The sequence below is a fragment of the Pelobates fuscus genome, chromosome 12, assembly GCF_036172605.1.
Source record: "Pelobates fuscus isolate aPelFus1 chromosome 12, aPelFus1.pri, whole genome shotgun sequence".
Classification (NCBI taxonomy): domain Eukaryota; kingdom Metazoa; phylum Chordata; class Amphibia; order Anura; family Pelobatidae; genus Pelobates; species Pelobates fuscus.
In genome coordinates this window covers 91,211,457-91,237,498 of record NC_086328.1, presented here as the reverse complement: position 1 = coordinate 91,237,498, position 26,042 = coordinate 91,211,457, and the positions used below count along the sequence as shown (strand labels likewise).

General features: G+C 40.4%; 1 protein-coding gene across 2 annotated transcripts in view; it reads right to left on the bottom strand.

Moving 5' to 3' along the window:
* The window catches only part of CDC42BPG (CDC42 binding protein kinase gamma), a 115,397-nt gene that overhangs the window by 50,561 nt on the left and 38,794 nt on the right, over positions 1–26,042 (bottom strand). For both annotated transcript variants that reach the window (XM_063438262.1, XM_063438263.1), the window contains exons 2-8: positions 15,282–15,377; positions 14,508–14,587; positions 9,475–9,570; positions 5,598–5,746; positions 3,563–3,656; positions 1,752–1,952; positions 1,181–1,429 (exon numbers count right to left, since the gene is read on the bottom strand). In XM_063438262.1, the coding sequence (XP_063294332.1) occupies positions 1,181–1,429; positions 1,752–1,952; positions 3,563–3,656; positions 5,598–5,746; positions 9,475–9,570; positions 14,508–14,587; positions 15,282–15,377 (965 nt within the window). The remainder of the gene's footprint in view (positions 1–1,180; positions 1,430–1,751; positions 1,953–3,562; positions 3,657–5,597; positions 5,747–9,474; positions 9,571–14,507; positions 14,588–15,281; positions 15,378–26,042) is intronic.

Below are 26,042 nucleotides of genomic sequence, written 5' to 3'. Positions count from 1 at the left end.
CCTCCATTTATGCATAGAGTAAGTGATCTCAGATCACTTCATTCCAGCACTTGTGAATGGGAATCCACACTGGAGTACAACAGCCCGCAGCTGCTGTTGCAGCTCCTGTCCTTGACCTGTACCTGGTCAGCCTGGTCCCCACTGGACCCCAGGGAAGCCATCCACACTGCTAGATATACACAGAAATGCAGAATAAGCCTCCCCTCATACAAATAATACGAACAGCCCACACACAAACGCACAATCCGCACAGAAGTAACACCACTAACAATCCATATACATGCACACAAACCCACATGCAGTCTCTTACATGCAATACCCCAAACAGTCCCCCACATATACACACCACCAAACACACAATGTGATTTATCCATACACACACACAATTCCACAAGCAGCCCCCATTCATAGGTGTCATACACGATACCACAAACTACTAATGAACATATTCAATAGAATAGTTCATATACGCACAAATACGACGACACAAAGCAACTGCAGTATAAATAACACAAGGAGAATACAGCAACATACACGCCTCAATTTAAAAAAAAATAGGACAGGCACACTACTGGACATCACAATCCTATTTTGGCACAGTGCTGCTAAAGGGTTGCCTACCCCTGGTGTAGAATTTCCCAGAATGATTACAGCAAGATCAAGAAAATTAAAAGCATAAAAAAAAAATTAAAAATACTAAAACAGCAACACAGCATCCTGGAGAGACTAAACAAAACAAGCGTGAAACTGCTGTATGTAGTGAGGAAAAATAGACAGACATGTTTGCTTGGCCATGTAGGTAACCCACATGTTTACTGATTACGTGACTGCTAATCATAGCAAAAGGATGAATTATGAAATCGATGCCCTCAAATTAAATTATATAGCCCATGATCTGTCCCACATAATGTGAAGAATTTCACGCAACTCCAGTCATAAATATTGAAGCAAAGCATCAATGTTTTAAAGCAACAAAACTACAGTTGACAGTGTGTAGCCTAAGAAAATCGTCTTCATTCGGTTTAATATTTCAAGTAAAGTGTTCGGTTATCTTTTCCCCCCGATTGTTCATATTTATGTATTCCAAATAATAATATTTTTTTTGTTTTTAGGATTTGCTGGAGAAGGAGAAATTAAAAAGCTGTACTCTGCAAGAACAAATTGAAAAAAGGTCACCAACCGAATTTTTCAGAGATTCGTCATCCACGTCAAAATTCGAGGTGTCTGAAGGGCTGTCCACCTCAGGAATGTAAGGGGGAATAGCTCTTCTAATGTTATCCCAGTCGACCCCAGTAAAAAAGGGGTGCTTCTTAAAATCATTGACTCCATCTCTTCCCAGACGCTCCTCTTGCCTGCAGATGAGGCGCCGGATCAGATCTTTTGCGTGATCAGACACGTCAGTGATATCAGACGGGAACTGCAAGTGTTCCTGTGACAACACAAGACAACAGGAAGACATATGAAGAGACAGAATGACAGATTAGATTAGAATTCAGGTAAAATTAAATAAAGTTTAAATTATAAAATGTGTTTGTGTGTCCGTCATTTGGTAAAACAAGTTGAAATTATATAAAATCAATAAGACCAATATGGCCACAATGCCATAAACTGCACTGTAGAATATACGGTTTCTCTTCTGTGAAAATATAGCTAAGGAATATATTAATACATGGATGTAACAAAAATAAGGGCCATGAAATGCACGATAGGTTTCAGAAGGATTGTTTAGATAGAAGCAATTTTACACTCACCTCATGGTTCATAATCTTTCCATAAGTCTCTACAAGAGACTCCGCATAGAAAGGAGTCTCCCCAAAGAGAAGTTCATACATTGAGACTCCGAGGGACCACCAGTCACATTCCGTTCCATATCTTCCCTTGCCATCCTCCATGGCCTGGAGAATTTCTGGGGAAATATAATCTGGGGTGCCAACAGCAACAGATGATTCCACCTACATAAAAATGGAAAATGTGAACTCTACACTGACAATAGACTCTCTGTAATGGCCACTGTAATGTCACCTTACACTGTAATAACTCTTAATTTTAATCAGACAGTGATCATGTAGCAGGAATGAAACCTCATAATTCCTCAGTCATTCTGCAGTGGGAAAGATAGGCTTAAAGCTCTTAACACATAATACTAGTCTGTCATCCTCACGTCAGTGAAGGTAAGTTGACATGAAAACAGTTTAAAATGACTTGAAGCATACTCGGAAACCACTTAAGAAGGAGTTACATCATAGGTGATGCACTGCTACCCACCCATTATTCTAAAGCAGAATTTTCTCTTCTGAACGGCAACATCTAAATTCTACGATGTTACGCTATATTAACAAGGCTGAATCATTTCAGACAATCCAGTCACTCCTCACCTACTCAAAAGACATCTAAAAAATCTAAAAAGTACAAAATTAACAAATAAACTGTCACATATTGTTTAAGGAGGACACAACTGGCATGGGTCATTCCAAAAATGGCAAAGGATAATTCTAGATTGGATTTTTAGTGCAATGAAAAATTATCCCTTATGGTTCAATTAAACAGGTTTACATTACATTAGCAAAGTGCACTCACACGGTTATTAAATAAAACACTACAAGCACAATAACCACTACAGTCCGTTGTGCCAGGAGATACCATTTATTTGTTTCTCAGCCGCTAATGTTACAGATAATCAATTATTATTTCTCCTATTCTTCTTCTACCAAACCTTATAAAATCCACTCTATGTGGTTTGGGCAGAAGGTTTTGTTAATATAGGACTAGAGGATATGAACCATTGCCAAATGCTGGTGTGGTGCAGTATTAAACTGATAGATCAAGGGGATATTTTTTATTTTTAATGAATAGGATGTTCACATGAGCCTTGGACTCAAATTTCACAGGAAAACACGTTTCTTGCAATGGATTAAAATGAGCGAAGCTTAGCTGGCTATTACCACTGCACCATACACTCCCAGGCATATTATTTTGAAGACATGACTAAGGTGTTGTGGCAACTCCACTGGAAGCTTCAGGGCTCAAGACCTGTATACCAAATACAGTTTGATAGAGACCTCCCAGTGTGATAAGTATCATTAGTACCCACGACCTGGTTCTTTCTTGGGGGTAAAGGTTAAAATAAATAAGGTACATATTGTGAGAATAAAATGGCATGACCTTTTAAAAGTCAGTAAAACACACACATATTTTATTTACCCTGTACTTGTTTATTATGTTAAGGTAAAAAGAGGCATCCAATGGTTACTCATTATTAAGAAGTTCATGAGATCTCCTTTAATTAATAGGAGACATTCAGCTGGGCTAATTTTGTTTTTTGGTTATAATGAATATAAGTAAATTTCAAACCATTTAAAAAAAAACTTTAGTAAATAGACTCACAAGGGACAGTCTAGACTGTCTGTACCTTTTTGAGTTTACGTGATCTATACAATCACTTTGCAACCACGGTTTCAAAGTGGAACAGTGCAAACGGACACTAGGCTTTGAATATCTATCTCAGATCTTAGAGAGGTTCATAAACAGAGTGAATCTCAAAGTTTGTAAGAAGTATCCTTACCATGCCATCTGGTTTCATTTTCAAACACGACCCAAAATCAGCAAGTCGTATGTGCCCTTTCATATCGATAAGAATATTGTCTGGCTTTATGTCTCTGTGCAGAACAAAAATCAACAAAAGTCAAAATTATGCAGTCATTTATTTTACTTGCAAAGATGTCGATATTTTTTCTAATGAGTCAAATTCGGGCATCAATAGCCATACTTTCCCTGAAGATAGGCTCCATCTATATTGTAGACATACAATGAAACCTAGAATTGGCAAATGCTGCATTTAACTATTGCGTTACAAATATGTAGACAGAAGCAAGGTTAATAGACAGGTAAATCCATCTGTTGTGGAACGTCCGCTTCCATCATACATCATCAGATGCAATCAATCAGAATACAAGACAAGATAGAGGTATAGTGGAAAAAGAATAATCGGATATATTGTTAAAGTCCTCAATAATTCTGCAATATGTTGCCTCAAACTGTCCCGTTAATCCTACCATAAAATCTTTATATTTATGGGGTATAATTTTTGCTATAGGGTTAGGTTAAGTTCGGGTTTAGTGGGCTTCGCAACAGGGGATTGCATTAAAGGGACACTATAGGTCCCCAAACCACTACAGTTTAATGAAGGGTTTCTAGTATCTAGAGCCAGGCCCTGCAGGCTGAGCAGTGTAAACCTTGCCTTATCGGAGAAAAGGTAATGTTTACATTGATGCCTACGACCGCCGCTTGTGGCTGCCACTCAGACAGCCACTAGAGGGATTTCCTGGATTTGGGCTTGCAAGGATTGCAGGACCGATGATGCATTCACTTGCTTGATGCATTGAGGAGATGTGGATTCCTCCCATGAGGAAGCATTGAAATGGCTGAGATCATCAGGATTGATTAACTCAACCTGATAGGCAGGGTGGCAGTATGGAGACTGGCGCACTGGTGGCAATAAGGCAAGTTAAACTGCTTCTTTAATGCTCACAGAAGGGCATCAACATCTAAATAGGGAGTAGAACACTATGGCGTTAGAAATACATGTTTGTATTCCTAACGCTATAGTGTTCGTTTGAGGACTTTAGTTGCACTTGGCAGTATTGAATATCAGCCAAGTTATACGGAGAATCAGCTTATTTCAACAGGCAACGGAATGGGAATCACAGCAGAATGGAGTCAGAAATTCAGTTCAAATAACTGAATTTGCCTTTTACATATTGCCAACCATATTGAACTAAATCATCCGAATGGAATTATATATACTGTATTAATATATAACAAAAAGCAAGATCTGAAAATATGTGGATAAACATCTTAAAAGGAAGAGTCAAAACATTATTATGGACTACATGGCAAAACACGCATTTTCCCATAGGAAGGTATTTCACAAAAAGTGTACGTTAAGATTTTATCTTATCGAAGGTATAGTAATTATCCAACGTAATGGAATCCATTTGATCTATTTTACATCTGAGAAATAAAATACTGTGCAGACCCTGTAGGAAACAGAACTTGCAGCTCTGAAGTTTAAAAACCAGACTACAGGTATGTAACACACAGGGCTATTCACTTAAGTAGGAATTCAAAATTAATTTCACTTTTATGGTAAAAATAAACAAAGCGGAAAAATCCTAACCAGTTGTACTTTTAGTTCAGTTACTCTAGCCTTCTATTTGAAATGGACTTTAAACTCTAACAGTGATTAACCTAGTGAGTGTGTCTACTGTCTTGTTCAGGCATAGGCAACCTTCAGCACTCCAGATATTTTTGACTATACCTCCCATGACGCTTTGCAGCATTGTGGGTGTAAGAGCATTATGGGGGATGTAGTTCACAATATCTGGAGTGCCGAAGGTTGCCCATCACTGGTCTAGTAGGTCCATTTATTTTAAAACCAAGTAACAAACTACTAATGTTTAATGTTTTTTTGTTTTTATATCAAAGAGGAAAAACTTGCCTTCTTATCAACAATGCTAGCTGCGAACCACAAGATAAAAAAATTAAAAATAAAAAAGGCACCTAGCCCCTTCGTCTGCATGTATCACAGTAAAACTCACCTGTGCACATATTTCAGCTGATGTATGGAGTCTATCGCCAACACCATCTCGGCCAAGTAAAAACGTGCCATGTCCTCTGGTAATCGGTCTTCAAACTTACTAAGCAGAGTCAAGAGATCACCTCCAACATAATAATCCATTACTAGGTACTGTAAAACAAATGATAAGAAAAGAAACCATTGTATTACCTACAGCAGAAATGGACAGAGGGCTGAGAGGCAATGTGGTAAAACTTGCACTATGTGAAAAGAATGCATTTACTGAATTCTGGAGAAACCCTATAGTTAAGGATCACTGACTGATTTGTAGCATTATATAAAAAAAAAAATTTATATACACACACACACTTTTTTGGGGGGGGGGGGGGGGGGGGGGGGTTAATAATAAAAAATAAAAAAAACAGAAAACTAAATATTCCCCCCCCCTTATGGATAGTTCATAGAATCCTAGATGAGCATAGGGTCAAACCTGTTTTACACATCAGAGTAGCAATTGTCATTGGCAGTTACCCTTATTAATTTCACCCTCTTCCTTTAGTGACATGCTGGGAGAGGGCCTGGCTAGAAAGAATTGTCCTATCTCTCAAGCTCCTTTTCTGACATACCAGTTTTGGGAGAGGGCCTGGATTAAACCTGAGAGCTGCTGATAAACAGCTAATACACAGTGCATTCTGAAAGTATTCAGACCCCTTCAGTTATCTCACTTTTGTTTTAAATTTATGGTTTTATTTTGCAGCCCTAAGCTACAATTGTTGTTGAGTTTTTCACATCAATCTACACAAAATGGCAAATATTTTGACACCATTGCAAATTTATTAAACAGAAAAATGGTAATGCCACATTAACAGAAGTATACAGACCCTTAACCCCTTAAGGACCAAACTTCTAAAATAAAAGGGAATCATGACATGCTATACATGTCATGTGTCCTTAACCCCTTAAGGACCAAACTTCTGGAATAAAAGGGAATCATGACATGTCACACATGTCATGTGTCCTTAAGGGGTTAAGGGGTTAACTCAGGACTTAATGAAAGGACCCATAGCACCAGTTACTGTCTCAAGGTCTTTTTGGTAATGATGCATCAATGCAATATTTCAGTTTTCCTATTTTATTTTATTTTTTAATACATTTGCAAAGCTTCAAAAAAAAATCTCGATTTTGCCTCGTCATTACAAGGTAATGACAAAAAAAAATCTGATTCAAATAAAAAAAAAAAAATTAAAAAAAGGAAAGAAACAAACAATTGAAGCATGAGGCTGCAACACAAAATTATGAAGAAATAAAGGGGTCTGAATACTTTGTGAATGCACTGTATGTCTCTGTTATAACAGCACTACATTGTGTCAGACATTTCCTGGATTATTATTATTTATTTTTATACAAACTACAAAGTCGGAGTATTTATTTGGTAGTCCCCTCTTCCTATTGACACAGAAACGGTCTAAACATTGCAGATGTTATGTGTAGGACTAGGGCTTCCAGATATCTGTAAAGATAAGGAAGCAGCCATCGTAATCGCCAGTGAAAGTTAATCTTGAAATCTGTGACTCTAGAGCTGTCTCAAACCGATACAATGGTATTACAGATTAAGATTGTACTTTTTCAATGAGATATTAGTATCTCAATATGGGAATTCCCACTGGCTTCTACCACACTTACAGTTGCAAGAAAAAGTATGTAAACCCTTTGGAATGATATGGATTTCTGCACAAATTGGTCATAAAATGTGATCTAATCATTATCTAAGTCACAACAATAAACAATCACAGTCTGCTTAAACTAATAACACACAAAGAATGAAATGTTGCCATGTTTTTATTGAACACACCATGTAAACATTCACAGTGCAGGTGGAAAAAGTGTGTGAACCCCTAGACTAATGACATCTCCAAGAGCTAATTGGAGTGAGATGTCAGCCAACTGGAGTCCAATCAATGAGATGAGATTGGAGGTGTTGGTTACAGCTGCCCTGCCCTATAAAAAACACACACCAGTTCTGGGTTTGCTTTTCACAAGAAGCATTGCCTGATATGAATGATGCCTTGCACAAAAGAGCTATCAGAAGACCTACAATTAAGAATTGTTGACTTGCATAAAGCTGGAAAGCGTTATAAAAGTATCTCCAAAAGTCTTGCTGTTCATCAGTCCACGGTAAGACAAATTGTCTATAAATGGAGAAAGTTCAGCACTGCTGCTACGCTCCCTAGGAGTGGCCGTCCTGTAAAGAGGACTGCAAGAGCACAGCGTAGACTGCTCAATGAGGGGAAGAAGAATCCTAGAGTGTCAGCTAAAGACTTACAAAAGTCACTGGCAAATGCTAACATCCCTGTTAGCGAATCTACAATACGTAAAACACTAAACAAGAATGGATTTCATGGGAGGATACCACAGAGGAAGCCACTGCTGTCCAAACAGAACATTGCTGCACGTTTACAGTTTGCACAAGAGCACCTGGATGTTCCACAGCAGTACTGGCAAAATATTCTGTGGACAGATGAAAACAAAGTTGAGTTGTTTGGAAGAAACACACAACACTATGTGTGGCGAAAAAGAGGCACAGCACACCAACATGAAAACCTCATCCCAACTGTGAAGTATCATGGTTTGGGGCTGCTTTGCTGCGTCAGGGCCTGGACGGATTGCCATCATCAAAGGAAAAATGAATTCCCAAGTTTATCAAGACATTTTGCAGGAGAACTTAAGGCCATCTGTCTACCAGCTGAAGCTCAACAGAAGATGGGTGTTGCAACAGGACAATGACCCAAAGCATAGAAGTAAATCAACAACAGAATGGCTTAAACCGAAGAAAATACGCCTTCTGAAGTGGCCCAGTCAGATTCCTGACCTCAACCCGATTAAGATGCTGTGGCATGACCTCAAGAAAGCGATTCACACCAGACATCCCAATAATATTGCTGAACTGAAACAGTTCTGTAAAGAGGAATGGTCAAGAATTACTCCTGACTGTTGTGCACGTCTGATCTGCAACTACAGGAAACGTTTGGTTGAAGTTATTGCTGCCAAATGAGGCTCAACCAGTTATTAAATCCAAGGGTTCACATACTTTTTCCACCTGCACTGTGAATGTTTACATGGTGTGTTCAATAAAAACATGGCAACATTTCATTCTTTGTGTGTTATTAGTTTAAGCAGACTGTGATTGTCTATTGTTGTGACTTAGATGATGATCAGATCACATTTTATGACCAATTTGTGCAGAAATCCATATCATTCCAAAGTGTTCACATACGTTTTCTTGCAACTGTAAAGGAACACTATAGGGTCAGGAACACAAACATGTATTCCTGACCCTGTAGTGTTAAAATCACTATCTAACCCCCTGCCCTCCAAAATATAGAAAATTATTCTCTTTATTCCAGTCTACCAACACTGGTTCTGCCCCTGATCCGCCTCCTTGGCTGACCTCATCAGAAGTTATGATTTCAGCCAATCACAATTCATTCCTGTAGAAAAGCATTGGATTTGCGGAGATTGTTAAGTCTGATAATCTCAGCCAAGGAGGCGGGCCAGAGCCAAACGCCACCCTGGCCAATCAGCATCTCCTCACAGAGATTCATTGAATCAAGTTCAGTGTCTCCATGCAGAATTTGCAGGTGCTGAACGTGTGTAGCACTGCCCCAGGAAGCACCTCCAGTGGCCATCTGAGGAGTGGCCACTTAGTGTGTCCATAGGCAGTAATGTAAATACTATCTTTTCTCTGAAAAGGCAGTGTTTAGAGAAAAACATTAAGCTGTAGTTGTTCTGGTGACTATAGTGTCCCTTTAAGCAATTTAAATTCCATTTTAACAAGAAAATAAGTTGCAATGAATGAGGCTGTAGAAGAACCATCTCTTATTTGCGATGCCATTTCTCACCAAGTAGTTGTCATCGTGAAAGGCAAAATGCAGACTAGGAATCCACTGGTTATCACCTTTCACTAAAACATCTCTCTCTTCACGAAAACATGCGGTCTGCAAAGAAAAATTAATAATTACACAATATTACGGTCTTTGTAAATATACTTTGAGATTGGCTTCAGTTTTTTTTCCCTTTCCCATAGTATTATAGCTCCTTAGTAGTATTATAGCATACATTAGTTGAGACTTCATGCTGGAAGTAGATCTGGTTTTATTAGGAAAAGCACGGTCATTAATACATGGACCACCGGCATGGGGTCCTTATTCACAGTACAATGAGAACGCCCTGGTTCATCTGTGTCTGGGAGATATTGGAGTTGCTGCTCGCTAAACTAATTATCTCCTGGATACAGAGAGCACAACAGAAAAACACCCCAAAAACATCATAAAAACATACACAAACCACACACATTATACATCCCCGGATAGCTCTGATCAGAGTGTCCATTTTGGCAAAATAGCGCCTGGATCCATGAAGAGATGACAATTCACCACCGGGGTAACGTTTTGGCCAGCCACACACATGTTTCATGCCCAAAAGTGTTCCAGAACAATCAGGGCTTAGGCCAGTCAAATGTCCAGGGTTTCTATTGACAAAATAAGGGGCGCTCCCCCTGGCTCCCAGGGAGCTCCAAAGAGTGCTCTTGTAGTTGGTGTGGAAGTAGGGAAAAATCGGGGTGGAAGTTGGCTGGGAGTTGAGCCTAGCCGCGGCCCGACAGGAGTTCCATATAAGTCTCGCTACAGTCTTTGTGGGTTTTTGGACTTCGTATACTGTCAGGGGAAGGGCACTCCCGGGCAGTTGGCTTGGAGAAGTAGGTGTAGGGAACCAGGAGTAGTGAGAATAGTCTTTTGGGTGATAAAATATGGGAAAAGACCAAGAAATAAAGAGGATGCGTCAAAAGTGGATTAGTAGTGTGTGTAAAATTGCAGGGTTATTCACTAAAGTGAGAATTCAAAGTGAATTTTAAATGTATTGCCTGTTGTAGCCAAACTAGAAACATAACGGGCTTAGATCATTTTTATAATCTGGCTAGTTTTAAATTCTGGCTTAAGACTCTCCACTTTGAATTCTCACTTAAGTGGGTAACTCTGATGTTTTATGGTCTGCCAACTCAATATTTTTTTATTTTTTTTAATTATTTTTGTTAAAACCGGATTTACAACTTGTTTTCAATGTTTTCTATTCAGGCTGAAATGAACAAAACTCAAAGAGTCTGAGAGTCACTAGAAAGTTGTTCTTTGGCAAAATGTTAACATTACTATTTTTTCAGGAATTCAAAGATTTTACATTGCCAGAGAGAAGAGACACTGTATGCAACAAAACCTCTACATCTTTAAAGAGATGTGAACCAACCCTCATTTAAAAAAAATTTAAAGGTTAAAAAGTAGTCACAAAAAAATTAAAAGAATAATAATAAAAATGAAAGACTGAATTGAAATGTCTGAAAATTATCACAGGTTAGGTTGACATAAATACAACAGAGAACTCCATAATCCCACAAGAACTGTAAAGTGGACTACCGGACAATTTATGCAGACCGGGTTTGGGTTTCCAATTATCGCTGTTTGTTTCTCTTTAGAAGAGTCTTCTTAAACCATTTACTCAGTATATCAAGCATTCATAGCAGACAGGAGGCACACAGTTGCAGTATCAAGTGGTGTGGATTTTTACATTTAATTTTACATTTACACACCTCCCAAATATATATTTGTTAACATAGGGATAAGTAAACATATTACAAATCCTGAGAAGGCTCAATCTTCCATTGTAATCCAGGGGTGCAGAAAGGTTAAAATATGGTTGTTTTCAGCCTGAATCAATATATTATAAGCCTATCAAATCAAGACATACTCCTCCTATCATCTCACAAAGAAGAAAGGCAAGCTAGAGGTAAACAGACCAGAAGGTGTTATTATGCTATGTGTAACCATCGCATAGCCAGATATTACTGTTATTTATAAAGTGCCCACGCTGTACAATGTGTGGACTAACAGACAAGTATTTGTAGCAAAACAAGCTGGACTCCCAGGAACAGAGGGTCCTGTTTAAATGAGCTTACAATCTAGAGGAAGTGGGGTAAAGTGCCACAAGAGGTGAGGGCAGGATGTATTTAATGTACGGGAAAAAAAAGTAGGTTACTGGAATAGTTTACAAAATAGTTTGTTTTTTTGGATGACACAGGCGCAAGAGAGTAAGCAAGGTGGTTTACCAAGGTGCGGGGAGGGAAAGCTATTAACAGTTAATTGATAGGATTTCCTATAGAGCTTTTATGCATGTATACCCGCTACATCACTACAATGTTATATAGACTGAACAAAAAGACCATCAAGATCTACCTGTCACATATCTCTGTTGTCGATTTAAAACAAGGCAACCACCCCTCACCATTTGAAGTGATTTCGAAACTATTAAAAACAGTGCATGCACCAACTAGAAACATCATCAACAGTAAGTGTTCTGGGTGTTTTGTTCTGGAGGTCTACCTACACATCGACAAACAAACAAACACACATTCTCTTACAATATGTATATACAGAAGTGTGTTTATCCTTGTCAATATGAATGCACACATGTGCAGCAGATCACACACAGACACTAAGTAGGACATCTCTAGGCAGTTGTAAAGGTGCGGAATTGTTGGAGATGCTTGTTTCAGCTTGTCTGCTCTTTGGAAGGCATCCCAGACATGTCAATAGATAGGTACAGTGACACATCTTGGCATTCCAGTTTCGTATGACCTGGGGGAATGGAAGGTCAGCTTTTGCGAGCACTCTGCTTTGCTCCATATATGAACATTCAGTTCTCATACAAGGAAGTGTTTGTGGTATTATTAGACCCTGCTCTGCATTATTGTAAACAAGGCATTTGAACTTAATGCTAGTGCAAAGGTTTAAGTCAGTTATACAGATTGTAAAACTTACTATAAATGGGAAAGAAGGAGCCGTGATCATTAAACTAGCAATTTAAGAAAACAGGCTAATGAAAACACAACTTAAATATATAAAAAAAAAAACTATTAGAAAATAAACAAAAAAAAAAAACCACTTCTATAACATTTGTGAGGAAATTAATTATTGTAAGAACAGTTGTTAAATATAGCTAGTCAGCGATTGTTGCCTCAAGTTTTAATTTACTACCCTTGAGTGTTTAGTGAATAAATCCCTTATTGTATATACAACATAAATATAGCAATACATCTGCATCTTAAAGGCACACTCCAGGCACCATAAGCATTACTGCTCACTGTAGTGGTTTTGGTACCAAAAGTGCAATAGTGCCCAACCTTTGTAAGTAAAATTGATCACAGGAACCGCACTGACTCCCAGCAGCTGCAGGTGCTCCAGAACAGGACCAGCAATCCCAACGCGTCAAGGCAGCAAGAAAAATTCCCAGGCACTCAAAGTGTGAAAGCCGCAGGCAGATTTATTGAAACAAAAAAGACCGCAACGTTTCGACCTACTTGAAAAAGACCTCTTAGTAGGTTGAAACGTTGCAGTCTTTTTTGTTTCAATAAATCTGCCTGTGGCTTTCACACTAAGTGCCTGGGAAGCTTTCTTGCATCCTTTGTAAGTATCCATCCATCCAATGAGCTAATGGAAGCTCCTATGCGGGAGCTTCCAACTCTCCTTTAAATGTAGAGGGAAGGAGCAGCGCCTGCAGGTAAGAAGTTAAATCCTTCTAAAAATAGCTTGACTCCTTACAATGGAGTGGGAGGCGCATCAACAAGCCCCTCCTGGCACCATAACAAATACAGCATGCCGTAGTGCTTATGGTGCTAGTGATTCTTTAGCATTTATTTCATTGTCCCGACTCCATTATTCAAATATTTGAATTATGCTAATCACCCCTATCCTCTTTAAGATAAAGGGTTTCTCCAACCCATGTTTTTTTTTTTTTAATTGTTGAATGTCCTTTTGGGCATTATTCTTAGGTTCCCCTTACACAAAAGATGTTGAAAAAAAGTAATAAAAGAAGCTTCAATCCAATGCCGAACAAAGCTCCCGGCGCTGCTTGGCACCCATATAACGTAATGGGAGCCGCACGGAGGTCCAATCAAAGGCTTCTCCTATAGTAGCCTTTTATTGGACAATTTAACCAGCTCAGAGTGCTTGCAAGTAGGAGGGAGCAAATGAAAATATCAAGTAAGATAGGGAAGAGGGAGGGCTGAAATAAGTGTGGGAGGGGGAACACGAGCTTCCTCTTGCAGGCTCAAGTGAGAAGCAGTGAACATCTGTTGCCATTGCGCAGTGCGCGCTAATGATGGATGTAAAATATGCACAGAATTGACAGGCAGGTGCACAATTGTCAATAACTATAGATATACAGAGTTGCAAGCTGAATAACCGCACATCCAGCCTACTACCAATAAGCAGAAGTGGTCATGGTGTTTGGAGTAACCCTTTAAACATGCCCAACAGTTTTGCTTTATGAACCAAAGTGAGAGGCTTCTGATTGGCCAAGCTAATTAGTGGAGTGGGAACTTTCAAAGCTTAACATGTATAGCTTGGAGGAAAGACGAGACAGGGGGGATATGATAGAAACATTTAAATACATAAAGGGAATCAACACAGTAAAGGAGGAGACTATATTTAAAAGAAGAAAAACTACCACAACAAGAGTACATAGTCTTAAATTAGAGGGACAAAGGTTTAAAAATAATATCAGGAAGTATTACTTTACTGAGAGGGTAGTGGATGCATGGAATAGCCTTCCAGCTGAAGTGGTAGAGGTTAACACAGTAAAGGAGTTTAAGCATGCGTGGGATAGGCATAAGGCTATCCTAACTATAAGATAAGGCCAGGGACTAATGAAAGTATTTAGAAAATTGGGCAGACTAGATGGGCCGAATGGTTCTTATCTGCCGTCACATTATATGTTTCTAAGTTATTGGTGCAATGTGTTGGGATTTATAAATGTGACCCACTTATTTTGACATTGGCTATGGCGGCATTTTTGCAAAACCTTTCCAGATAAAAATCACAAAACCTACCTCTGCTCTCTTTAACATCTCCCACTTGTGAAGGATTTTCATGGCAAATATTTTACCACTGCCTTTCATTTTCACAACTGCTACCTAGAAAGAGATGGAAGAGAGAAGGGAAAATGTATTTAGCGATTTAGAGAGAACCTTTTTTTTTTTTTTTAATGTGGGAATATGGAACAGGGGAAAACAATAGGTATATAAGGACAGATAGGAACATAAGTATTGGATTATGGGTTATGTAGAGAGGTGGAATAAAGTCATTTGTGGTTGTTTTTTTGTTCTGTTTGGTTTTGTTTTTTAGGGGAAGTGAATGTAGAAGAGAGGAGGTTGTTAATATAGAGTATAAGAGATGGAACAAACTGAGCAGAGATTGTGTTGTCCTGGAGCAAGTGTTTTGTGGTTACAGTGAGCAGTGGTTATGGTGGCTATTGAGAGACGAAAAGAGTAGATAGAGGCTGTACTTGTTCTAAAGGAAGGGGAAGTATTGTCTGGGGATATATTTGGCAAAGAAGATGGAAGAATGAGCGGAGAGGAGAAAAAAAACCACAAAAAAAAAAACAATGGAATTTAAAAAATAGTGTGCTTGCGCAAAAATAAAGGAAGGCAAAAGGTTAAATTACTTTTAGAAAAACATCCTTAGAAAGCCAGAAAAACCAAACATATCACGAGCATTTTGTAGGAAAACAGATTGCTGAATTGTCCATTAACAGACCCACTGCCTCAAACACCGGTATAACAGGTCACAATTTATTCTGCAATGTTATATATATTAAAGTGGACTTGCCTCTCCAAACGCTCCTCTTCCGATAACCTTCACAATCTCAAAGTCTTCCCTTTTCAGTCGCTTCTGCTTGACTTTTGAAGCAAATGGTTCAGCTGTTCAGAAAAGAGGGAAAATAAAGCAAAAATAAATTTAACTTATTGTGGGAGATCAGTCAGCAATATAAGCTGCAAAATAAAGTCGGGGGGTTTAGGAAGTAGAAAATGACATTAATTGCATAGAATTACAGTGGTACCTCTGTTTACGAATTTACGAAACATGGTTTCCCATAGGAAGGCATTGAAAACCAATTAATCTGTTCCACACTGCAGAACACTCAGTAAACGGCATGCAAACGATGAAGCCCAGCTACCTAACCTTTCCACCACTTGAAAAATGCAGCAAAAAAGTACCAAAACCGCTGCAAAATATTTCCAGAATTGCTCCAAAAAACTCTGTGCAAAAACCGCTCCAACCCGATGCCACCTGCTACCCACAGACTCCAGCATGTACGGGGACATCACTATAAACCTCTCAGGCGCAGTGCATTCTGGGAAAACTTGCTTCGTATTGCGAAAAAAAATTGTAAACCGAGGCATTCATTTTAATGGATTTTCATTTGTAAACCGAAAATGATGTTAACCGAGGCGTTTGTTAACCGAGATACCACTGTAGTCCTAAAATAAACCGGGTTCAGAGCCTTGTTCATTGCAAGTTGCTATCTGTATGGCACTAGAACATACATTAGTTTTGGTTTATTGTTTGTTTATGGTTTGATTTCTTTCTGGGTATACACCCTTTGTTTCTTTTCTCAATATCCTCTACCAGCGATAATTAAGCATGACGATGTAGGTTTACAGACTCATAATACCATTAAAAGAATTAACCATTGCAATATGGTCTGTCCTTTTCTGTAGAAATGTATCTTTTGAATAAGCTCAGTAAAGAAAAAGAAAGATCCAACTTTGGTTTTGAAACCCCTGAGAAATATGGCACTGTTAAATTATCTGCCACAAATAGAGTGGTGACTTGTGAGCATTTAACACAACATACATTACAATATCCTACTTTGATAATCTATGCTGCTTCTCTCAGCCTGGTGTGAATTTAGGGGCAATGGAATACTAAAAACCAGATTGGCACCAAGATAGCTTCAAAGCAGTACTTTAAGGGACGCTTGTCCCAGGAGTCTTTCATTGACAAATTTGTCAAGCTGACAATATATAGCTTTTGAAATTGGAGCTCATAGCCCTGCCTACAAGCTTTGTCAGTCAAAGAGCAGATAAATCCACTTCCTGGTTTACATACAAACATGAGTTAGTAAGCCAGCATGAATGTAAAGCGACTTGCTGGTGTTACTCCCCAGCAATGAGCACTTGCAAGTCTGAAGATTGCCCCAATCTCCCTGGTGCTAAATGCCGTGTCAATCACATAATGTGCCCAAAACCAATTATTAGATGGGCAGTCTTTGTACTTGCAACAGCTTGGTGCTGGGAAGTAGCACGTGAAAATTACCTCTCCTCAGCATGCAGCGTGTGGAGAGCCAGAAGGTGTAACTTACAACTCTTCAAATGAAAGGGCTATAGAACAGAGCTTCAGGATCTGTTTTAACGTCCCTTTTTGTCAGTTTGACAAATGTAAGACTGCACTGACCGGGTCCTGGCACCATAGCCACTTCTGTAAGCAGAAGCTTATTGTGCCTAGAGAGTGTCCCTTTAATGGCAAGCATGTATCAAAACAGAAATACAACCTGGTTTCCAAACTAAAATTGTGATCCTGCAACCCAACCCATCAAGAAGAAACAATATAGAGATACATTTACATGATACCGCAGTGTAAGACTGGCTCCGGCCTTTTGGTTTAGTGTCACTTTGCAATAGCTTAGTCCTATTTAAGTCACTATTCCACATTGCAATGAGATTATGAGATAATTATTACGTCTATCACACTGTAATAGAAAGAAAAGAACTTGCAGCTCAGATACTTTGATGGAATTTTTGTTTAAATCCATGGGTGACCCAAGGCATGTAGGATTAACTTTGGTAGCCAGAGGCACTCACATACATGTCCGTTCAAGCCTCATACCTACGTTCAAACACAAATGTAATTTCTGCCAACAGTATTATTTTAAGCAGGTGCCCATATCCATGTCTGCATTCTACATATAAATACCCACATACACAATTCGCAAATAAAATTTTATAATAAAGTACAGTAAATGTTAAAGTGGTGGGTCCACAACACATTGCCCTCCTCTGGTATTTCAAGGGTTGTAGTAGGACAAGGTCATATGAATTGCATTATATTTCATATACAACATAGACAAGTATCACATAAAAGCAGGCAGTAAAATAAAACGAGGCAGCAGAGATATCCTTGTAAGAATAATAAATTGGATAATCAGAGATCATAACGGAATAGTAATATGTGGATGTTAAGGTTAGGGGTTTTGCGTTAGATGTTCTTACCAGTGTTCTAATGAATTGTATCTAGTGTGGAATTTTAATTTCATATGGTAGGAGCAATATGTAGGTTAGGTTACAGTTATTTGTGGTTATTTCATTAAAAAATTTTTTTTTTTATATATAAAATCAGAATTCTTGCTTCAAAAACATTTTGCTTCAGGATGTCTTGACTTGGGTTTTTTGCATTTGCAATTTAGCTTATTACAAATTAAAGTTGAAACTCACAAAAACCTGTGCTATAGGAATAAAGCGCAGCTGAGGGGTAGGAGTATAGCAGTGATCTAAAAAGTTTGGCAAGAGCTTACTGCACCCTGGACAGTTCTGCCGCAAACGCAAGAATTTATAATAAAGATTTTTAGGTTTTACTTTTTTTTTTTTAACTCCTTACGGACACAGCTTCAGATTGCTTGTGCTATACTTAAAAAGGGACTCGTTTAGGCACCATAACTTAATCAAAATTGAGAGGTTCCTGGCACTGGCTCACCTTTAAGTGTTAAACCGTTCACAAACAATTTAACCCTAAAGTGTGTGCTTCAGCGCCAGGCTGCACTGCCACTCTGTCCTTCCACTTTCTGCAGACAGTTGTAATTCATTTTTCCCCCAATATTAATTTAAAGCTAAACTAAATAGAGTCAAACATGGGCAAAAAATAAACTAAATCAAACCCTTAAATCAACAGACTAGGCACCAAATTCTCTTCATCTAAATTAAGTGACTTGATGCTGCCCTGTGTCTTTGCAAATCAAATGAAGATCAAAAAAGATTAGTGCAGATGCCTCATTCCATATACTATAATAATTATATTAGTCCTTTATTTCCTTTTGGGTGAACTTGATAAAGTGTTCTAAAACACGAAACGAGGCGCAATGCAACACACGTTGCAGTATTGCTGTGCTAGGTGTCCTCAATGTTACTCTATAAAGTATCTGATTGGACAAAAGTCATCAGTCTTGAGTACTTCACAGAAGGTTGTTTTGGGGATATACAAGCAGCGAGGAGCCTGACCCAGTACTGAAATTAATAATAATAATAATAATAATAATAAAAATTAAAAAAAAATGTCATGGAATTTTTTGCATACAAGAAAAACAAAACAACCTATATTCTGAATATTTAAATACATGCAGCTGTTATGGTGCCTTGAGAGCCCTGGTGCACCACCCCCACCTCTCCCCACGTGATAAGTCATCAAACTATTTTATACATTCAGGGAGCCTGAGCTAAACCCTAAACCCTACAGTGCACGATTCAGCTAATTGGTTCAGACCAATCATTGGACACTCTTGGCCAACAAGCTGGCTGTGCACTGCAGGGACAAGCTCAGGAGAACTCATGGAAGCCCATAATCAAGGGCTTTCGACTTTCCGGTCTACAGAGAGGAGGTGGGGAGAATATAAAATGGTGTTACTACATGCACAGGTGGCACCATAACAACTGCTGTACTCTATAATAGCTTTGGGGCTTGGAGTGTTCTTTTAATTAAATATCCTAAAGTATCCTTTTAAGATATCACCAGGCCCCAGGTAGGGTCCTTTCACACTGTCCATACATTTAAAGGTTTGCATGACATTTAATAGAAGATCAGACAGGGCAGCACTGTTTGAAACGCAAACATTAATCATAGCATAAACCTCTCAGGGATGGACCCAAAGTATCTGTGTTTGTCTAATCTCAGAATGAATAGCTGGAGGTTCTTGGGGTGACAGGGTCACACAATTTGAAGCAGACTCCTTCATTTTCAACATCAATTTAATGATACTTGAGCCTGTAATTGGTGCTTTTCTATTTAGTAATATGGGGGGGGGGGGGGGAGAGAGAGAATGGACAGGCACTTAAATTGCATCAATTTCAAGGAGTGTAACGTAAAGAAAACAGGTAGCACAGCATTACTCACAGAGAATATGGTTTCTTAACCCAACACAGGTCTTCAGTATAAACTAAATTATGCAGGATTTTTTGGCATTTGTTTTGGGAACAGTAGGAGGATTATTTCGGGGCGAAAGGGGGGGTCAATTCCCGTGCAGCTTTTTATCAGGCGTTTCACTGCTTGCCCGTATAGGCGAAGTCGTGGACACGACCACCATATGTGGAGCATGTCTCCCCTGTCACGCTGGCATCTCCAACACTGATCTGAGGTGGAAGGGTAGCTGTGTTTTAAGCGTGTCGGTACCATGTACCACCTGTAGAGAATTTTGCGTGACAGTTCAATGTGTGTCGAGCACAGTGTAATTTGTTTGTGAGGGTGGAATATCTCCTTCCATTGGGGGTCCGACAGCTGTCTGGACATCCCTATTCCACGCCATTTTAAAGGCAAAGGAGTCTAGGTTTGTCGTGGAGTGTTCTGACGCATATATTAGGGAGATACTTTTTTAGCGGGTTTTAATTTAAGGCTGACACTTTCAGCGTCAGACAGTTGTGGTCTTATTGGGGTCAGTTGTGGCGTGACCCAGGATCTCAGTTGGAGATAAGAGAAATGGGCTATGGTAGGGATGTAGTATTCTGTTTGGAGATCCCAAAACATCTTGAGACTTGACCCTTAGAGGAGTTAGTAGAGTGTACAGACTACGTCTTTCCCATATTTTATGGTTGAAGTCGTCAATGAGTCGTGATAACGCCTCTATACGTAAGGCAGGTGAGACCCTGTACTCGTCCCCTAGCTTGCTACGATAGTTGTTCAAAATGCATAGAGTAAATGTCATTGAGGGTAGGGCTTGCGGTTGTTTTGGATGTTTTTGTGTAGGGATCCATGCCAGGGCTGTTAGAGGCTATATGGAGGGGAACCCTCTTTCTATTTGTATCCACGCAGGGGGGGGTTCGGGTGGTGGAACGTAGAGAGTAGAGTGGCCATGTGTGGAGCTCTATAATATCCTGATATATCTGGGAGTCCCTGTAACGGACCGTAAAGCATGAAAGGGGTTAAAAACAGTTTATGCGATATTCCCCTTCCAGATACACAGGCAGCTACTGCAAGCACCAAGCTCCCGAACAGGAAACACACGAATTCCCCAACTCCCGAACAGGAACATTACGAATGCAGTAAACAGCCGAACAGGAAAAACCATACAAACAGTTTACACTCCTGGCAGCACTGTAACAGCATACAATCCAATTCCCCCCAAGAACGAGACGACACTTCGTTTGAGGGTCAAGCAGAACTGATTTACTGGGGCTACCTGCCCGGCTTTTATGCAGGTCTTCCACCTGATGGACACTCCCCTATGGGACCAGATGGAAAACTGGGATACATAGTGGACATTGACCAATCACAACCTTACACATTTAAATACTCCCACAATGCATTATAATCCCTCCTCTCTGTCCTGGAGATAATTGGGAAGTAATCCAATTATCTCCAAAGACGGAGGCAAAACTCCATTAGCCACATGTTAGTAAAAAGACAAAATTACACAGTTTTACAATTACTACATAAAACGTACATTCAACATATCCCCAGATAGCTTAGGTCTGAGCGCACATTATTACTGAATGGCGCTCAGATCACATACATACAGTTCAATCGCCATGGAGCCAAAATCTTTCCCATAGTCTTTCGGTATACGAATGGGCTTCATGGCTTAGCTATCTGGAGTAGCACTGTTCACACATTAAAATACCGAATGGACCGGCGTTTGGTTAAAATGACCGAAGGCAGGAGAAGGGAGGTCGGCGGCTCAGCGGTGTTCGCGCAAATAAGTATCCGTTTTCAGTTCCATAGTTTTGTTGCTGAACACCGCTGGCCGTTCGTGAGTTTAAGATGGCTGCTGCCACGTGTTCGCTTTTACGAACAGAGACCACCCAGCGTTCACCAATTAAGCTGCGGTTAACCGCAGCTTCTGGGAGGTAAATCCCTGGCACACTCCTTGCCCAGGTGGTCCCTTCATTCGGGCTTTGGTTTGGTAGATTCAATCTACCGAACGACCAGGCAGAAAGGCACGAACAAGCCTTTCTGCAGGGAAAATAAAAGGTTTTTAATGCGTGGCCATAGTCCAAAGGCAGCAGGCGAGCAACCAGACTTCTCCAGTGCTTCGTGGCGAGGTTGGTTCCATCACAGTCCCATTCCTCTGTGGGCGAATAGTTTATACAGGGTTTCTTTCGCTACCCTAGGTTTTAGAGGTCCCCAAACAAAAGGCATTTAGAGTTTTCTGTAATTCCAGGAGGTATGTTTTGTTAAGTGGGATCGTGAGTGTTCTAAAAAGATACTGGATTTTAGGCAGGAGGATCATTTTTGTTGCGGCTATTCTCCCTGACCAGGACATGAATTTCCCCTTCCACTCCTGCACCGTGTTTTTAATGTCGCCTAGCAGTTTTGAGTAGTTCGCCTTGCGTGAGCGGTGGGGGTGAAGTGTATTCCCAGGAACGTTGTGTGGTCTCTCCTCCAATTGTAGTCAAAGTTTTTTTTTTTAGCATGTAGTATTATGTCCTGCTTGGGTATATTGATGCCTAGCGCTAGTGTTTTCGTTAGGTTGAGTTTATAGTAGGAGCATTTGCTGTACCGGGGCCAGAAGGGCATGAAAGTTTGGCAGAGAGATGTGTGGTTGTTCCAGGGATAGTATGTTGTCTGCGAACAGTATCATTTTATACTCGTAGCCATGGAGTTTAATTCTGTGTATGTTGGGGTCTTCCCGTATTCTTTGCGCGAGTGGTTCTAAGGCGAGTATGTACAGTAGAGGGGATAAGGGGCATCCCTGTCTAGATCCATTGGTTATGTCAAAGTGGCGGGATATAAAGCCCCCATTTACGACTTTGGCTGTTGGTTTGGAGTATAGTGCCCCCATCAGTGATTTAAATTCGGACGGGAAGCCATATTTGTTGAGGACTGCAAGGAGGAAGGGCCAGTGCAGCCTGTCAAGGCTTTCTCTGCGTCTAGGGACAGTAGTACACTAGGAGCCCCCTCTCCTCGCATCCCATGCAGTAGGTTCAACACCTTCCTGGTTCCATCAGCTCCCTGCCTGCCTCCCACGAATTCCACCTGGTCTCCATGGATCAATGTTGGAATAACAGGCCTTAATCTGTTGGAGAAGATTTTTGCTATCAGCTTAAGATCTGTGTGACATCTAGTTGGTGGTTTGCCCAGTTTCGGGAGGGTAGCTACGTGTGCCATCAGCATTTCTGGGGGCATGACTTGCTTCAAATGGGGCGCTAAAAGGGGTGTGAATCTCTTGTAGTATGAATTTGTGAGGCCATCCAGGCCAGGGGATTTACCTGGGGGGAGGTGATTGGATTGTATCCAGTATTTCTTGGGTAGTGATTGGGTTTTAGAGGTTAGCCACGTGTGATGACGTCATGGTCTGATGGTTGGTGTAGGGACGTGTCATTTTTGAGGTTGTAAAGTGAATGGTAGTATTCTGCCATTTTGTAATTTAGGTCTTGTGGGCTATGCAGCTTCGTGCCCGTGTTGGTGAGTAGGTATGGAATTTTAGCGTTGGCAGTTTTGTGCCGCAGTTGGGCTGACAATGCTTTTCCTGCCCTGTTGCCCTGAGTGTATGTTTTGAGTTTAAGTTTAGTAAGGATATGTGCTGACTTTGCTAAGGATATTGCATTGTTGCGGTTGGTTGTGTCCTTTACACATACTTCTTACACAGCAGGTGCTCGTTCCTCAGCTCGTTCCTCAGTCGGTAAAATACTTTTAACCACTAAACAGTTTCTGTCCTGTCCCTATCTTTTATTATAGTTTTCAGTGATCCATTACAAAATGGCAGTCCACAGACTTCCTTATATTATGTAAAAAAAAAAAGTAAGTGCATATAGAAATCATGGATCAAAAATTCTGCTTGTCACTAGTAAGTGAAGATTTACAGCCAGCGGGTAGAAATGCATCTCTGGTGAATATGCCATGCACCCTCTCTGCTTGCCTTATGTGCGTTACATTTTTATGTCTGGCTAATAAGATAGGACACTTTTGTTTAAGCCAAGTATAAATTGTGTTTGACAATAAAATGACTGAATATTTTCTTACTCCATATTTAAAGAGGAACTGTCACGGTTTACTTATCTCCTATCTTTAACATGTGTTTTTATGAGGTTTGCAAAGTAAAATTAAATGTAGAAATCGGTTATCGATCATCATAATCTGTATCAACTTTGTCCTTGAACACCAACACTTTCACTTCCTTTACTTATGGTTTCTCTTCTAATGCAGCATGTGCCCTGGCTAGGCCTGGACTGAATGCTAAATTTAGTATAAAACACATTTAAATTAAAAAAACAAAAACAAATACAGATTCTAAAAAGGTAAAAAAAAAAAAAAAAAAGGTAAAACAAAGTTGAAACTCACCAATATTTCTCCAGTGAATGTGCAGACCACAAAGTACCTAAAGTCAGCTGAGAAGCTAAGACTACCTTAAAACTAATGCTTGAGCATTTGAAAGGAAGTCAGTACAAATATTTTTGTAGACCTGACAAACGTAAGATGTACACATTCGCATTCTTTCCAAAAACTTTATTTAGAGCCCTTGAAATAATGGAAAATATGTCAATGTCTACATATGCGGTGATCGTGATCTGAAGGCCGGAAGGTAAAATAACAAGTGTGGAAGTGCTGTAGGAGTTCTCAGAAACAAAGCATTGACGTGGATATGACAAGGCACCAGGAGGGAGAAAAAATAAAAAAATTAAATGAATTAAAGTTTACATTTTCTTTTTTCCCCCCTCTCTCTTTGGATGTCCCTTCCATTGGAACAAACTGCTCTCAGAGGCCCTAACACCCAGACGTCTTGATTTGAGGACAGTGACATTACAAGAGTTTCACTGAGTATGGTCTGCACTAAATGAAGCTGACTTACCAAGTAGGGAAGTATGCAATAATGAGGGGTTTCTGCCATGGCTGCCTGTGTGTAAAGTACAACGGCAATGACGAAGTAGCCTAGAGTAACTACCCTTATGACAAAAAAAAATAAAAATGTGTCAGCCTCCAAAAGGACCTTGGCAAACTTGACCAACCCCACCTCGTATCTCTGAATGACAATCTCCAAATCTGCATTTATTGCAATATTGCATCTCAAAATCCTTCTGCCCCTCATTTCTATCCCAGTGCTCATTTTTTATAGGAGCAATGTATAAATAAATAATCTGACCAAGTTCGCAGTACAAAAGGATCAGACGAAGAGTGTAGTTGGGGAAGCCAGAGGTCAGGAAAGGCGGCACAGGTTCAGAAGCGATGGTTCAGGCAAGAGTCAAAAAATAAGTATACAACAGGACAGTCACTGAAGGTCTTTACACGATCAGGAGCACAGTACAACTGAGCAAGGAATCAAAGTTTTAAACAGGGAGAGTGGGTAGTCTTGTCGATTGTAGTTCCTCCCTGGTGCACTTTGAATCTCCCGAAGCTCTATCTCCTGTGTGGCCGCATGTGGAAGTGGAGGCGTTCTCATGAACAGAGTTCTATTTTGCCGGGTTCGGTAACAGGCATCCATACGAACTGATTTCTGCCTTCTGTATAGCGTTGTTCAGTAAGTGGTGTTCGCACGAACAGAAGTGGCATTCGTATGAATGTGAGCGGTCTGCGTCGGTGGTTGAGCTGACCAAGCTGTATGGACAGTCGCGCTCTGATGCGGCGTCCTTGTGGAGTAAGAGGGAGACGGGGAATGGGAGCACAAGGTAGGAGAGTGTGGGAGCGAGGTCCGGATAGTGTGTGTACAGTTCACTGTGTGTGCATGTCAATTTCTTTGGATTGATCATTGTGTGTTGGGTTATGCTGTGTGTCATTGTGCTTATGTTGGTCCCCGTTACTCTCTTGGTCTGTGTGCAGGGCCGGCACTTAATTAAGCCACCTAGGCAGTAGCTTAGTGTGACATTTCCCTGGGGGCGCCTCTGGCAAACTTGCAGCTCTAATTGGATCTGGGTCTGTCCAGACGACTGGCCCACTCAGACAGACCCAATAAAGCATGGCAAAAATTAGGATGGCAGCCAGGCGCCAGCGGCGCTGCCATTACTCACACAGTACTAAACTACCTTCTGGCCGGCGCCTGGCTGCACTTGATTCCATTGCGCGCGGGCGCAGCGTCAGTGTACTCCCGCCCCCTACAGTGTACATGGAGATATGTCAGCGGACCAAAGTGGGGCAGGGTGGCAGAGAGTATCCATCCCAGGAGGCCCTCCACCAGGTGCACATACTTCTTACACAGCAGGAAGTGGGGCTGATGCAGGGGGCAACAGGATGCCAAGCAGCAAACTGATATATGAAATTAAAGGTAAGTGTGTGTTTCAGAGAATGTGTGTCAGTGCGCGGGCGTCCGTTTGCACGAGTCAGTGCGCGGGCGTCCGTTTGCACGAGTCAGTGCGCGGGCGTCCGTTTGCACGAGTCAGTGCGCGGGCGTC